At 39.2% G+C, this 14470-nt stretch overlaps 1 protein-coding gene across 1 annotated transcript in view; it reads right to left on the bottom strand.

The window, feature by feature from the left end:
- Positions 1 to 3742, bottom strand: part of LOC112409464 (ATP-binding cassette sub-family A member 17-like) — a 77403-nt gene extending 73661 nt beyond the window's left edge. The window contains 2 exon segments of the mRNA XM_024759614.1: positions 2977 to 3238; positions 3685 to 3742. Coding sequence (XP_024615382.1) covers positions 2977 to 3238; positions 3685 to 3738 — 316 coding nt within the window. The 5' untranslated portion in view covers positions 3739 to 3742.
- Between the last annotated feature and the right edge of the window lie 10728 nt (positions 3743 to 14470).

Below are 14470 nucleotides of genomic sequence, written 5' to 3'. Positions count from 1 at the left end.
GGGGAGGCCACAAAAGTGAGAGGCCCCGCTAACCCAAAAAAAAAAAAAAAAAAAAAAGTAGGTTACAAAGAGTTCATACAAAATGATCCTATTTTTATTAGAAAAAGGGCAGGAAGGGTGTATGTGAGGTTTTGAACAGCACTTGTATCTGGGTGATAGAATTATGAGTAAATTTTCCTTTTATCCTATATATGGGGTTTTTGTTGTTGTTGTTCTTTTGTTTCCTTAGCCTTATTTAGGTTTCTGTTTAAACACACACATATACATACACACATATTTGGTTAAATTGCACAAAATAGCATACATAGAGGAAGGCATATGAAACACAAATGTTCAGTTTAATGAACAATTATAAAATTAAAATCTAAGTAATTACCCCTTGGATCAAGAAATAAAATATTTTTACCCAATGCTGTTTGTCTTGATGGTTCCTTACTGTCTATTTAGTTCTTTAATACTTTTAAGAACATGTTTAAATATTTATCCAGCATCTGTTTTTCAAAAAGAGGGTTGGTCCAAATAACCTAGTCTGCCATATTACCAGAAGCAGAACAGCAATAATCTTTTTCCCAGAAATTCCCAGGAAAAAATCTAAGTGTTTCCTTGAGTCTTACTGAGTTATGTGTCTTCCCTGGACGAATCCCTATAGCAAGGGGACTGCCAAGTGCAGACTGGTGTAGACAGAGGTTATATGACTCATCCTGAGCCCAGGGTGGAGTCATCATGGGCTCAGAGTGGGAGAGGGATCAGGCCTCCAGGGAGAAATAGGCTGTGCGTATATCAAAAGGGTTGATAGATGCTGTGAAGAAAAAAACCCAGAAGTCTACCACAGTTTGGAAGGGATCGTCAAACTATTGTTTGTCCTTACTTCTAGGGTGGAGGATTTGCTTAGGGGAATGGCATGAAGAGGGGAGTTTAACTTTTATTATCTTTTTATACTGTTTGAAATTTTCAGTGCAAGGAATTCTTGTATTTATTGTAAATTTTAAGATGCTTTAAAAAATTTTTTTAATTCCAGAAAAATACATCCCTAACAGTTAACAAAGAATTCTGGGAAGTGGGATTAGGGATGGGAACTTTAACTTTTTACATTAAACACTGCATTGTGTCATGTATCATTCTGTAATAAGGAGAGAGGGAGGAAAAGAAGGCAGAAAACTGTTTGAGGACAAAAAGTGAGCAAGGAAGGCTCCAATGGAAATGGCAGGGAGGTAAAAATAGATGAAGATTACAGTATCACAGCATTCAAAGCAGTAGAGAATTCCAAAGAGATGGATGAAAGCATCCCTGTCACAATGAGGACAAAGAAAAGAAGATGGGAAAGAAAGCACTGGAGTTGGCAATTAGCAAGGCATCTTTCCCTTCCTGATGTCTGCAAATTCTAGTCCCTTCCAATCTCTCTTCCAGAGAATAACCAGAGAAACCTTTTTAAAACAAATTACATTGCAGCATAACCTGTCTTCTTAAAACCCCTTCAATGGCTCCTTCTGCATGTAGAAGAAAACCCAAACACTCTAACAAGGCCTGCAAAGCTCTGCATTATGTGGCTCCTACAGACATTTCAAACCTCATCTAACTCTCTCAACTTACTTCAGCTTCCCTTGATGACTTTCAGATCCTCAAACACCTCAGGGCCTGGCTACTCGCTGTGCCCCTGCCTGGATAGCCCCTGACTCCTGAAACACACCACCCTCCCATTTCCTATGGCTTGTTCTTTATCATCATGTTTTATCTAACTTATCACCTCACCACGGAGGAATTCTGGGGTTTTTTTCTTTTAATTTTGTAATCTCATATTTATAAAAGGTAACTGATTAGAATAATATTTTAGAATACTAGGCAAACATAAAGCACAACTTTCAAAACAGTAGTTCCCACACATTTTACCACTGAGGTCCTTTAAAAGAATTGTCTTCATTGAGTGGCACTCAAAGCTGAGAGAGGAGAGCTCTTTCTTTTCATGTTCTACCTTATATATTATTAGAATACCTTATAAAAACATATATTACAATTATAGGAACTTTGAAAAGTTACTCCATATTTTGAAAAATTTTATCTACCTAACTGCATTCATTCAATAAATATGTATTGAGTACCTACTGTGTGCCAGGCACAGTGTATGAACAAAACACACATAGTCTTCTGCCTTCACGGAGGTGGAACCTAGCAGGGAAAGGCAGACAATGCACAGGGAGCAGTGAGTGGCAATGTAATTAAACATTTATCAAAATGCTATGAACATATCCAATGGGATTCTGTGAGAGAGAAAAAGGCAGAGATGGGAAACCTACATTCCTAAGTGTCATTTTGGCTGAAACCTTAATGATAAGAAGGAGCAACCCACAGGAAGAGCTGAGGGCAAAACATTTTGTCAGAAGGGAGGAAAGACTCACAGATTCCGGGAATTGAAAGGTGGCAACACCACCAGTATGGGAGCCCAAGGAAGAGAGGAAGCCAGCAAGACTGAGGAAGGGTCTGGTTGACTGCCAGTGCAACGGAAGTCACTGAAGGAGCTGAATCGGGAGACTGGCCAGATCCCACAGATCTTTTAAAGATCTTTTTGGCTCCACGTAGAGACTGGATGAGAATGGGACAAGAAGACGAGGAAAGAGACCAGTTAAAAGGCTAATTCAGAAACTGGATGTTTTCTGTCTTTTATTAGTCAGAGACATATTATGACTGCAAGTCAGGATTAATATGAGATAACCAGTGTCGCTACAGTGAATTAAAAACAAATACTTAACATTTTAACTAGCTATGAAGCCTTGTGACATAAATATACAAGTCTCTTGTGCGTTGTGTGAAATAGTAACTATACCTCGTGAACTGGTTTCCCCCAACTACCACCTTTGCAGACTCTTCAGAATTCAGAGACCCCAGATTTGGAATCAGTATTGTAAGAACTCACAGGAAAAAACTTCAAACTATACTTTATAAAAATGCCCTCTCTATCCTTCCCGCATCTTTATGTCTAACCTTCAAACTCAACGCCAAAGGTTTTTTCCACACTTTCAGTGATACTCTTCAAAGTTTCACTTTTGGAAGGGATACAAACTAGTTGAAATCTATTTTTCAGAGGATATTGAATGAAGAATTCTGGCAGTGAAGTGATATCAATTGCACAGTAGTTGACAGGAGGTCTATTTCTTGGCAAACTACCAAAATGAAGATACATTACAATTGCAGAAAATAGTAATGGCATCAAGATTTCAAGGACTGTTACCAAAGTCTTTGGTTTCTAAAATAAAAACAAAAGCCGTATGTTAAACCAAAATAGAACACAAGCATTAAATGGCTACGTGGCAAATGTTCTTCCATTAAGAATGTTTTCAATCAACTTTACTTCACTAAAATATATATTATATATATAAATAAAAGAATGCTTTCATTTCTTCCAGCCTCCCTGTACAACACATGACAAAGAAAAAAACAATGAGAACTAGCTAGAAACATCTCCTTTTATTTTTTCTATAACAATGGCTAGAAATAAGTAACAATGATGCTACCTTCAATAATTAGGGCTAACAGAACTACTGTGGAAACATGGCTCATTTGCAGAAAAGGGCCCCTTTACAAGTAAAGTTCTTAATTTTTTCTTTACTCCATTATTAGAAACGAATTTAACTAAATCTTTCAGTTCCTCCCAAAGAGACTCACATTTTCCCTACAGATAACCATACCTACCTTTAAAATGAAATTCTTCCAGAGAAGAAGTTTTAAGTTCCTGAACATCGTCATTTTTCTAGCTGAAGAGGAGGGATCACCACTAGTTGGGAAACAAATGGGGCAAATATTATGTGTAACAAAAATGTTGAATTACTCTTTCATCCTTGAAAAGCTTTCTTCTCTTAGGCTTTCAGAACATCGCTCTGGACTACTTTTCCTCCTTCCTTTCTAGCAGTTCCTTCTCTTTTTTGCTGACTCCTCCTCCCTTCCCCACCCTCTAAATATTAATGTGCTCCAGGGCACCATCTGTGGACTCATCTCTTTTCCAGCGGCACTCACTCTGAAGGTGCTCTCACTCACTATTTTGGGTTTAAATCCATCTACATGATGACATTTAAACTTTTTTTTTTTTTTTTTCGGTACGTGGGCCTCTCACTGTTGTGGCCTCTCCCGTTGCGGAGCACAGGCTCTGGACGCGCAGGCTCAGTGGCCATGGCTCACGGGCCCAGCCACTCCGCGGCATGTGGGATCTTCCTGGACCAGGGCACGAACCCGTGTCCCCTGAATCGGCAGGCAGACTCTCAACCACTGCACCACCAGGGAAGCCCTACATGATGACTTTTAAATTTATATTTCCAGCCTTGACCTTGCCTCTAACTCTAGACCCAAATGCCCAATTGCCTGCTTGCCATCTCCACTTAACCCATCAAAACGGGGCTACTCATATTTCTTCTAAAACAGATCATCCTACAGTCTTCCTCATCTCAATGAATGTCAGTTCCACTCTTTGAGTTACACAGGGTTACTGACTGTACTTAAAAAATATACCCAGAATTCAATCTCTTTTCACCACCCCTTCTCTTATCACCCTGGTCCTACACCACCTCATCTCTTGCCTGGATTTCTGCAAGAGCCTCCTCAGTGGTATCAATGTGTCTGCTCCTGCCACCCTGTGATCCATTCTCCCTGCAGTAGCAAGAGTGATCCTGTTCAAGTCGGGTCACACCCACTCCTTTGCTCAAAACTCTCTAATGGCTTGCATTTCACTCCAAGAAAGAGCCTAGCCTTTATGATGAGCTACAAAGCTCTAGGGGATACACCCCGTTACCTCGCTCATCTCTTCTCACTTCATTTCCTGGCCTACTTTCCCTCCTTCTCCCGCTCCTGTGTCACAGGCCTAGAACAGAGAAACCACAGTTCTGCCTCAAACCTTTGCATTTGCTATTTCCTCTGCCCAGCACACACTTCCCTCATGTGTTGACATGGCTAGCTCTCCTACTTCTTTCAGATCTTTATTTAAAAGTCACTTTCTCAATGAGGCCTTTCCTGATCATCCTATATAAAATTTCAAAACCACTAAACATTTTGTATCAGTCTTCCCTGTTATTTTTGCTTCTTAGCACTTTTAAACTAGTTAACGTGGTATTTATTTAACTTATTTATCTGATTTAATATGATTTCCCTACTAGAATTCATATGCTCCATGAAGGCAGGGAATTTTTTTGTCTTTTTTTTTTTCTTCACCATTGAATCCACAGACACAAGAGTAGGGCCAGCATGTGGTAGTCACTCAGCAATATTGAATGAATAAATTAATTAATTAAAGGGTAGGCAATTTTTGTAGGCATGTGGTTGGAACAGACGTGATTGTGAGGAAAGAAAAACACTTTGGATAGCACCAAGTTACTTCCCTTTTCAGTCTTTGTTTCCCAAGTGTAACATATGCTTTAATTTTTAGATACTACCACAATGAGCTTTTGTTTTTCAGAAAAACATTTTTCCATTGAGGAAATATGCATACTTTTCCTCCAGTTAAAGTATCTCTGACATTGTGCATTAGAAATTAAAGAAACTGGGACTTCCCTGGAAGTCCAGTGGTTATGAATCCATGCTCCCAATGCAGGGGGCACAGGTTCGATCTCTGGTTGTGGAACTAAGATCTCGCATGCTGCACCACGCGGCCAAAAAAAAAAAAAATTAAAGAAACAGCATTATGAATAGTACATGAAATATCACTGAACTGTACAGTTTAAAATGGCTAATTATGTGTTATGTGAATTTCCCCTCGATGAACAAAAGTAGTGAATGTAGTGATACACTTATTTAGTCAGCTATTGCTGCCATAAACGTATATGGCAAACACCACACCAGAACTCAGTGGCCTACAACGACACGCATTTATTTCCTGCTTAGGGGTCTGCTGGAAAGTTGTGGCTGTACTGGCCTCCTGGGATTGGCTGGACTTATCTTCAGGCTGGTCATGGGCTGAATTGTGTCTCCCCCACCAAATTCACATGTTGAAGTCCTAACCCTCAGTACCTCAGAATGTGACTGCATTTGGAGTTAGGGCCTTTAAAGAGGTGATTCAGTTTAAATGAGGTTGTTAGGGTGGGCCCTAATCCAATCTGACTGGTGTTCTTAGAAGAGGAGGAAATCTGGATGCACAAAGAGGAGCCAGGGATGCATGGGCACAGAGGAAAGACCATGTGAGGACACAGCAAGAAGACAGCCACCTGCAAGTCGAAGAGAAAAGTCTCAGAAGAGCGCAAACCTGCTGACACTTAGATCTTGGACTTCTAGGCTCCAAAACTGTGAGAAAATTAATTTCTGTTCTTTAAGTCACCTTATCTGTGGTATTGTGTTATAGCAGCCCTAGCAAACTAATACAGATTTGCTCTATGTGTCTCCTCAGACCAGCTTCCAGCTGGAGCATGTTGTTCTAATAGCAAGAGGCCAAGCCAAACCACACAGATATGCTGAAAGCTTCTGCTCATACAACACTTGCTAAACATTCCACTGGCCAGAGCAAACCCCACAGCCAAGCCCGGTATTAGCACAACAGGGAAAGAAACTCTGACTACTCTAGTGGGGGGCACTGCAGCACCACATGGTAAAGGGCACAGATGTAAAATTTCATACAAGGAAAGAGTGAAGAACCAGGAACAATATCCACCTACCAAAATATTCAGGGCTTCCCTGGTGGCGCAGTGGTTGAGAGTCTGCCTGCCGATGCAGGGGACACAGGTTCGTGCCCCGGTCCAGGAAGATCCCACATGCCGCGGAGAGGCTAGGCCCGTGAGCCATGGCTGCTGAGCCTGCGCGTCTGGAGCCTGTGCTCCGCAACGGGAGAGGCCACAACAGTGAGAGGCCCGCGTACCGCAAAAAAAAAAAAGAATCCCAAAACATTCAGCATTTAATTCTTTAAAAGTCGGCATTAGAATTTGCCAACCCTAACCCTCACCATGTAGATGAGGAAGTATTTTGGCTCATTACTGGTGCAACACAAATAAAAAGTAACAGCCAGGGACAATAAGAATACACGGTTTTCTCCAACCACATTTACAGTTCAATGGACAGGAAAAAAATAAGAGCAGGTAGAGGTTTTCATATCTTTTTAAAGTTTGTGATAATACAGGTAGACTGTTTCTTTTAAAAGAAGCTTTATTGGGCTTCCCTGGTGGCGCAGTGGTTAAGAATCCACCTGTCAATTCAGGGGACACGGGTTCGAGCCCTGGTTCAGGAAGATCCCACATGCCACGGAACAACTAAGCCTGTGCGCCACAACTACTGAGCCTGTGCTCTAGAGCCCATGTGCCACAACTACTGAAGCCCACACACCTAGAGCCCATGCTCCGCAACAAAGAGAAGCCACCGCAATGAGAAGCCCGCACACTGCCACGAAGAGTAGCCCTCGCTTGCCGCAACTAGATGCAACTAGAGAAAGCCTGCACACAGCAACGAAGACCCAACACAGCCATAAATAAATTAATTTTTTTTTAAGTTTATTTAGATGCTTGTAATGTACAATAACTGGCAATTATGCATTAAAGCAATTAAGTTTTGAAGGCACTGTGTCTGAGCAAAATGATATCATAAAAAGATCAGTAATGGAGCTCATTTTCATGGAACCCAGCAGTGGAAAATAAGCCTAGTAAAGGAAAATAATATATACAAAGGAAAACATTATAGCACAAGTAAAGTGAGAATCAAAAGAGATGCACTTAAGGATAAGCAAACTTAAGGACAAATGAAACAGAATAAAAGTCTAGTAAGACCTCACAGGTATACGGTCACTTGATTTACAATAAAGCTGACACTGCAGAACACAGGGAAACAGTCTTCAACAAATGACTCAGAGTCAATTGGCTGTCCACATGGAAAACACTGTATATTGACTCCTGCCTCCACCGCACACAAAACAGCACTTCAGGGGAAATAGAGATCGAAATGTGAAAGGTAAAACAATGAAGTTTTTAAGAAAAAAAAAATAGAACATATTCATGATCTTGAAGTAGGTAAACCTACTTCATTGGGTTAGCTGCAAACCACTAAATATACAGAAAAAAACGCTAAATGGAATTATATCAAAATTAAGTATCTTTGCTCCATGAAAGACATCTACAACATCTATAATACATACATCTGACAAACAACTGGTATATAGAATATTTATAGAGCTCCTATAGTCACTAAGAAAAAGACAGACATCCCAGTAGAAAAATAGGCAAGAGATTTGAACAGATGACTTCCAAAATAGAATACCAAATGGCTAATAAACATGAAAAAGTGTTCAACCTATCTGGTCATCAGGGAAATGCATTTTAAAACCAAGAGCTGACACTCAGATGGAGATTTCTGCACAGGAAGTTTACTGGAGAGCACTCTCAAAATCAGTGCTTTGGAGAGTAAAGGAAGCAGGCCTGGGCAGAGAGAAGCCAGGCTGCAATGCAGTCAGAATAAAGGCCTCAGTCATTTCTGCAGGATCACAACATCACAACCAAACACAAACTATGATGAATTATCAGCCTCAAGCTCAATTATGAGGACAGGATTCAAACAGGCCCCAGATAAGTAGGAAGGGGATTAAGAAAAGTCCATTTATGTTATATTTGGGAAAACAGATGACTGAGATAGAAAAAGAAAAAATGGGCTTAAAATAAGCAACACAGCAACTATTCAGAATTTCTACAAGAACATATTACTACCCTTTGACCCACCAATCCCACTTCTAGGAATCTACTCTACAGACATACTTGCACAAGTATGAAATGACATATGTACAAGGTTATTCATTGCAGCAGTGTTCATAACAGCAAAGAATTGTAAACAGCCCAGTATTCATCAATAGGGGATTAGTTATAAAAACTATTATTTATCTAAACAATGAAGTAATGTGCAATCTTTAAAAAAGAGGAAGAGCTCTATGTACTAGCAGAAATCTGGGATCTGCAAGACATATGTGAGAAAATATATTTTCTTATTTATAATAAATGTGAGAAAATATATGAGAAAAAGAATAGAGACAAAAAATAGAAATAAGATTATAGATAGAAAAGATTAAAAGATATGCAAGATGCAGATAATTAATATTCCTGAAATAGAGAATGCTGTGTTGGTCTTCTTGGGCTGCCATAACAAATACCATAGACTCGATGGCTTAAACAACAGAAATTTATTTTCTTACAGTTCTGGGGGCTAGAAGACTGAGATCAGGGTGCCAGCATAGTCAGGTCCCAGTGAGAGCTTACTTCTTGGCTTACAGATGGCCACCTTCTCACTGTGTCCACCCATGATGGAGAAAGACTTCCCTCTCTTTTCCTCTTCTTATAGGACCAGTCCTATCAGATTAGGGCCCTACTCTTATGGCCTCATTTAACCTCAATTACCTAAAAACTCTATCTCCAGATGAGTCCCGTTGGGAGTTCAGGCTTCAACATATGAATTTTAGGGGAATACAATTCAATCCATAGCAAATGGCATAATTAGAACAGAAATATATATATATATTTAAATACGTGTGTATTAGGAGAAAACGTGTCAAATGAAGGAATAGTTAAATCAGAAAAAAAAAGTGTTTTAAAGATCCTCATGTTCCAATAAAAACCTAAATAGAACTGTAAAAATAGAGACCATCCTGGTGAATCACTGAACTTCAAGGATAAAGAAAGACTCCTACAAGCATCCAGGCAAAAAAAAAACCCCAAAATACCAACTCAAATCACTGACCAGAAGGGAGAAAATCAGTCCACCCTCTCTCAGTCCTCTCCCCAGAGACTGTCAGCAGACAGTACAGGAATATCCTCAGAGGATGGAGGTAAAAGAGTACAATTCTGGGGCTTCCCTGGTGGCGCAGTGGTTGGGAGTCCGCCTGCCGATGCAGGGGACGTGGGTTCGTGCCCCGGTCCAGAAGGATCCCACATGCCGCGGAGCGGCTGGGCCCGTGAGCCATGGCCGCTGAGCCTGTGCGTCCGGAGCCTGTGCTCCGCAATGGGAGAGGCCACAGCAGTGAGAGGCCCGCGTACTGCAAAAAATATAAATAAATAAATAAATAAAAATTAAAAGAGTACAATTCTAAGATGTTATAATCAACTAAGTTAACAGGCAGACATTTTCAAGCACGCAAACATCGATGGACCCATAAACACCCTTGAAAAAAATTGAGGATGAAATGCAATCAGTGCTCAAATGATTCCAAATAACTCAGAAATGGGGCAGCTTTCACAAGAAAGTACTTGTAGTGGGCACTGAATTTAATGCGCATCTCAAACTTGAAGTGTCCACAAAGGTACTCTTGATTTTATCCTCTCTGCCTTTTCTACTATCCAGCTCAGTAAATGGTAAGTCTATACCAGTTGCTTAAGCCAAAAATTTAGGTTTTAACCTTAATCTCTTTCCCTCACCTCTCATATCAAATCCATCAGTAAGTCCTGATGGTTCTGTCTCTGAAAGATATCTCAATGTCATCCACTTCTTTTCTTGTTTCAGTTACAAGTATCAGAAGTCCAATTCAACCTAGCTTAAGCACCCGCCCCCCCCGAAAAGGATTCATTACTCACATAACTTTCCAGTCCAAAGTGGAATAAACTACAGAACACAGCTGAATCCAAGTATTCAAATAATGTAATCAAAGTTTGTCTCTCTCTCTCTTCATTCTACTTTCCTTTGTGTATCTTCTTGTCAGGCAGTCTCTAAATACATGGTGGGGTGGGGGGCGGAGATGGCCCCCAGGAGCTCTAGACTTATATCAAAATCCCAGAGAGAAGAGTGTCTCCTTCCTGGTAGTTCCTAGGAGGACTCTTATTGGGTTAGCTTGGGTCCCAGCAGAGTGGCAGGTGGAAGGAGGGTATGGAAAATGGGGGAGAAGAGGTCAGCACCTCCTGAACTATATGGAATAGTTACCCCCCACACACATACACACACCAAAGGAGGTTTCTATTACCAGCAGAAACAGGGTGTGTGTGCACAAAGCATACCTCCTTTGCTCTCCACAAAACAGAAATCCTTCCTACATACAAAATTTCCAAACTTGTCAGTCTAATATAATAAACCAACTATGTGCAAAATAAAACACACTTGCTCCCTCTTCAAAAGATCTGCTAGGTTTTGTGCAGTTTCTGTATCCAAGATCAAGGCTAGGCTGTCTGGGCAATGCGCATTTCTCTGGTCCTGGTCTACATGTGACTCCCTGGGCTTTGGTGGTTTGGGCTAAAAGATGAGAATATGACCACCCAAGTCATCCAACATACACTGAAAGAGGGAAAACTGGTTGTATTTGCCATCCTTCATGGCCTTTCGCAAGTAGGGAATAGAAGGCAATTTCCCTTCTGAGCAGCTGCAGAACCTTAGTAGCCCACTTCTTACTGGTGTGATTTTGAGAAACACCTAGAGACTAACTTAGGGGTTGAACAATCACAGAATTTTGCTTATTAAACATTCCCCCCATGCCCCAGAAATAAAACTCCAGTAAAACATCAGTCAGTTGCCAGTCAATTTACATTATGTTGGCTCCTTAAGCTAGGAACTAAAACCAGATACTCTGTCCAACCACAGGACTTGAGTTTGGATGGCAGCCATGGAGTTCTGTCTCTTTCCACAGATAAGGTCTCTCAGGTTCTCAGTTTACTACTTCTAGAAGACTTGACCCCTGACTCCAAAAGGACTGAGATATTGATGTGGTTCACTGAAATTAGTTTAGTGGAGTTCTTGTTGAAAATACTTTCTAAATGAAAATTCATCATTACTGGTGTAATTCTGACTTAAAGTGGGCATTCAAATCATCCTTGGGGTCAAAACGTCCACCATATGAAAAAGGGGTCAATATAAGTGGGTCAGAAAAGTTCACACACATCCATGACACACACAGAGTTGTGTCAACCATAAAGAAAATGTCAGATTCTAAAAAGCTGAATAATGCTGACCATATTCCTAGACCAAAATGCACTGAAAGTAAATAATAAAATAAAAGCACTAAGCACAGGAAAAACAAACAAAAAAACAAAAAAAAACCACTTCAAACCTTTGAAAATTAAAAACTCTCTCCTAAACCACAAAACACTATATAGACCAGGAAAATGAGAGTCTATAGGCCATAGACTGGCAGAAAACATTTACAGAAGACATATGTCATAAAGGATTGTTATCCAAAATATAAAAAGAACTCATATAACTCAATAGTAAGAAAATGAACAATCAGATTTAAAAAATGAAAAAAAATTTAATGAGCAAAAGACCTGAACTAAGGAAATGACAAATAAGTACATAAAAAGAGGCTCAACATCATTCATCATAGTGAATTGCAAATTAAAACAACAATGAGATACCACTACACACCTATTAGAAGGGCCAAAATCCAAAATACTGACAATATCAAATGCTGGCTAGGACATGGAACAACAGGAAGTCTCATTCATTAATGGTAGGAATACAAGATGGAACAGCCACTTTGGAAGACAGTTTTGCAATTTCCTACAAAAGTACACATATTCTTACCATACAATTCAGCAAATGTGCTCCCTGGCATTTACCCAAATGAGATGGAAAACTATGTCCATACAAAAATCGGCACACAGATGTTTATAGCAATTTTACTCACAATTGCCCAAACTTGGAAACAACCAAGATGTTCTTCAGTAGGTGTATGGAAAACAACCTGTGGTACACATAGACAATGAAATATTATTCAGCGCTAAAAAGAAATGAACTATCAACCATGAAAGACATGGAGAAAACTTAAATGCATATTACTAAGTGAGAGAAGCCAATCTGAAAGGCCTACACACTGTAAGATTTCAATGATATGACATTCTGGAAAAGGCAAAACTATGGAGACAGTGAAAGGATCAGTGGTTGCCTGGGGTTGTTGGGGAGGGAGGGATGAATTGGTGACCCACAGAGGATTTTTAGGGCAGTGAAATTATTGTGTATGATACTATAATGGTGGATACATGTCATTATACATTTGTCAAGACCCATAGAATGTACAACATCAAGAGTGAACCCTACTGTAAACTATGGACTTTGGGGAATAATGATGTTGATAATGGAAGAGGCTGTGTCTGTAAGGGGACAAGGAGTATATGGAAAATCTCTGTATCTTCCTCTAAATCTTGCTGTGAACCTAAAACTGCTCTAAAAAATAAACTCTATTTAAAAAACTATACTGATGCAAAATTGTATTAACAAGAAAATTCATAATCCTAAACCCCTTCACTATTAAATTAGAAAATTTTAAAAGTCATACAAATTAAATTAAAAATCAATTAATTGGGAATGTGTGTAATTTTTTATTACACGGACCATACAGTTCCTTAAACTGATTCAAGGAACTAGGTCTGTGCAGTTACACAGCTGCAAGAGCTTCTTATAGGTCATTAACATCTTTATCACCCACTGTTAGGGATACTAAGGATGTGTATGATGCTTTAGCTTAATGAAAGTGTTGTTGATGAGAGGAAAGAAAGGCAGTCCTTCTTAAACAAAATATAGATGTAATCAAATGTTCCGTTTATGTAGTTATAACTTGAAAGGTATTTTTAAAATATGATAGTTGAGATTCTGGCAAGAAGAGGATCACTGTTATAGTACGCATGACTATCTCTAGTCTATAACAACCCTTTCCAATTGAAAGAATTGTTTATGTAATGTGTTTTCTTAATTCTAAATTTCTTAGAAACACAAGATATTGTTTCATAGCAGAGAGTTTAAGTTTAAAAAGAGAAAAGAAGGATTGACGGTTGGGAAATAAAACCCCTAAAATAAATAATCCACTAGCACACCAAGTCAACACAAAAAGGGAGCCAACACATTGACATATTAATTAAGAATAAAAAAGGGAGTTAAGATTTATCCTTCTAAATTATTCCAAAAAGTTGCAAAGGAAGGAATGCTTCCAAACTCATTCTACGAGGCCAGCATCACCCTGATAACAAAACCAGACAAAAATATCACACAAAAAAAGTAAATTACAGGCCAATATCACTGGTGAACATAGATGCAAAAATCCTCAACAAAATATTAGCAAACCAAATTCAACAACACATTAAAAGGATCATACACCATGATCAGGTGGGATATATCCCAAGGATGCAAAGGTGGCTCAATATCCACATATCAATCCATATGACATACCACATTAACATACTGAAGAATAAAAACCATATGATTTCTCAATAGATGCAAAAAAAAGCTTTTGACAAAATTTAACATCAATTTATGATAAAAACTCTCCACAAAGTGGGTATAGAGGGACCATTCCACAACCTAATAGGGCCATATATGATAAGCCCACAGCTAACATAATATTCAACAGTGAAAAGCTGAAAGCATTTCCTCTAAGATCAGGAATAAGACAAGGATGTCCACTCTTGCCACTTTCATTCAACGTAGTATTGAAAGTCCTAGCCATAGCAATCAGACAAGAAAAAGAAATGAAAGGAATCCAAATTGAAAAGGAAGACAAAATAGGCAAATTACCTGAAAAAGAATTCAGAGTAATGATAGTAAAGATGATCCAAAATCTCGGAAA

The sequence above is a fragment of the Neophocaena asiaeorientalis genome, unplaced genomic scaffold, assembly GCF_003031525.2.
Source record: "Neophocaena asiaeorientalis asiaeorientalis breed wild unplaced genomic scaffold, Neophocaena_asiaeorientalis_V1.1 scaffold254, whole genome shotgun sequence".
Lineage (NCBI taxonomy): Eukaryota > Metazoa > Chordata > Mammalia > Artiodactyla > Phocoenidae > Neophocaena > Neophocaena asiaeorientalis.
Note: the sequence above shows the minus strand (reverse complement) of the source record. Positions and strands in the feature narration are given on the sequence as shown.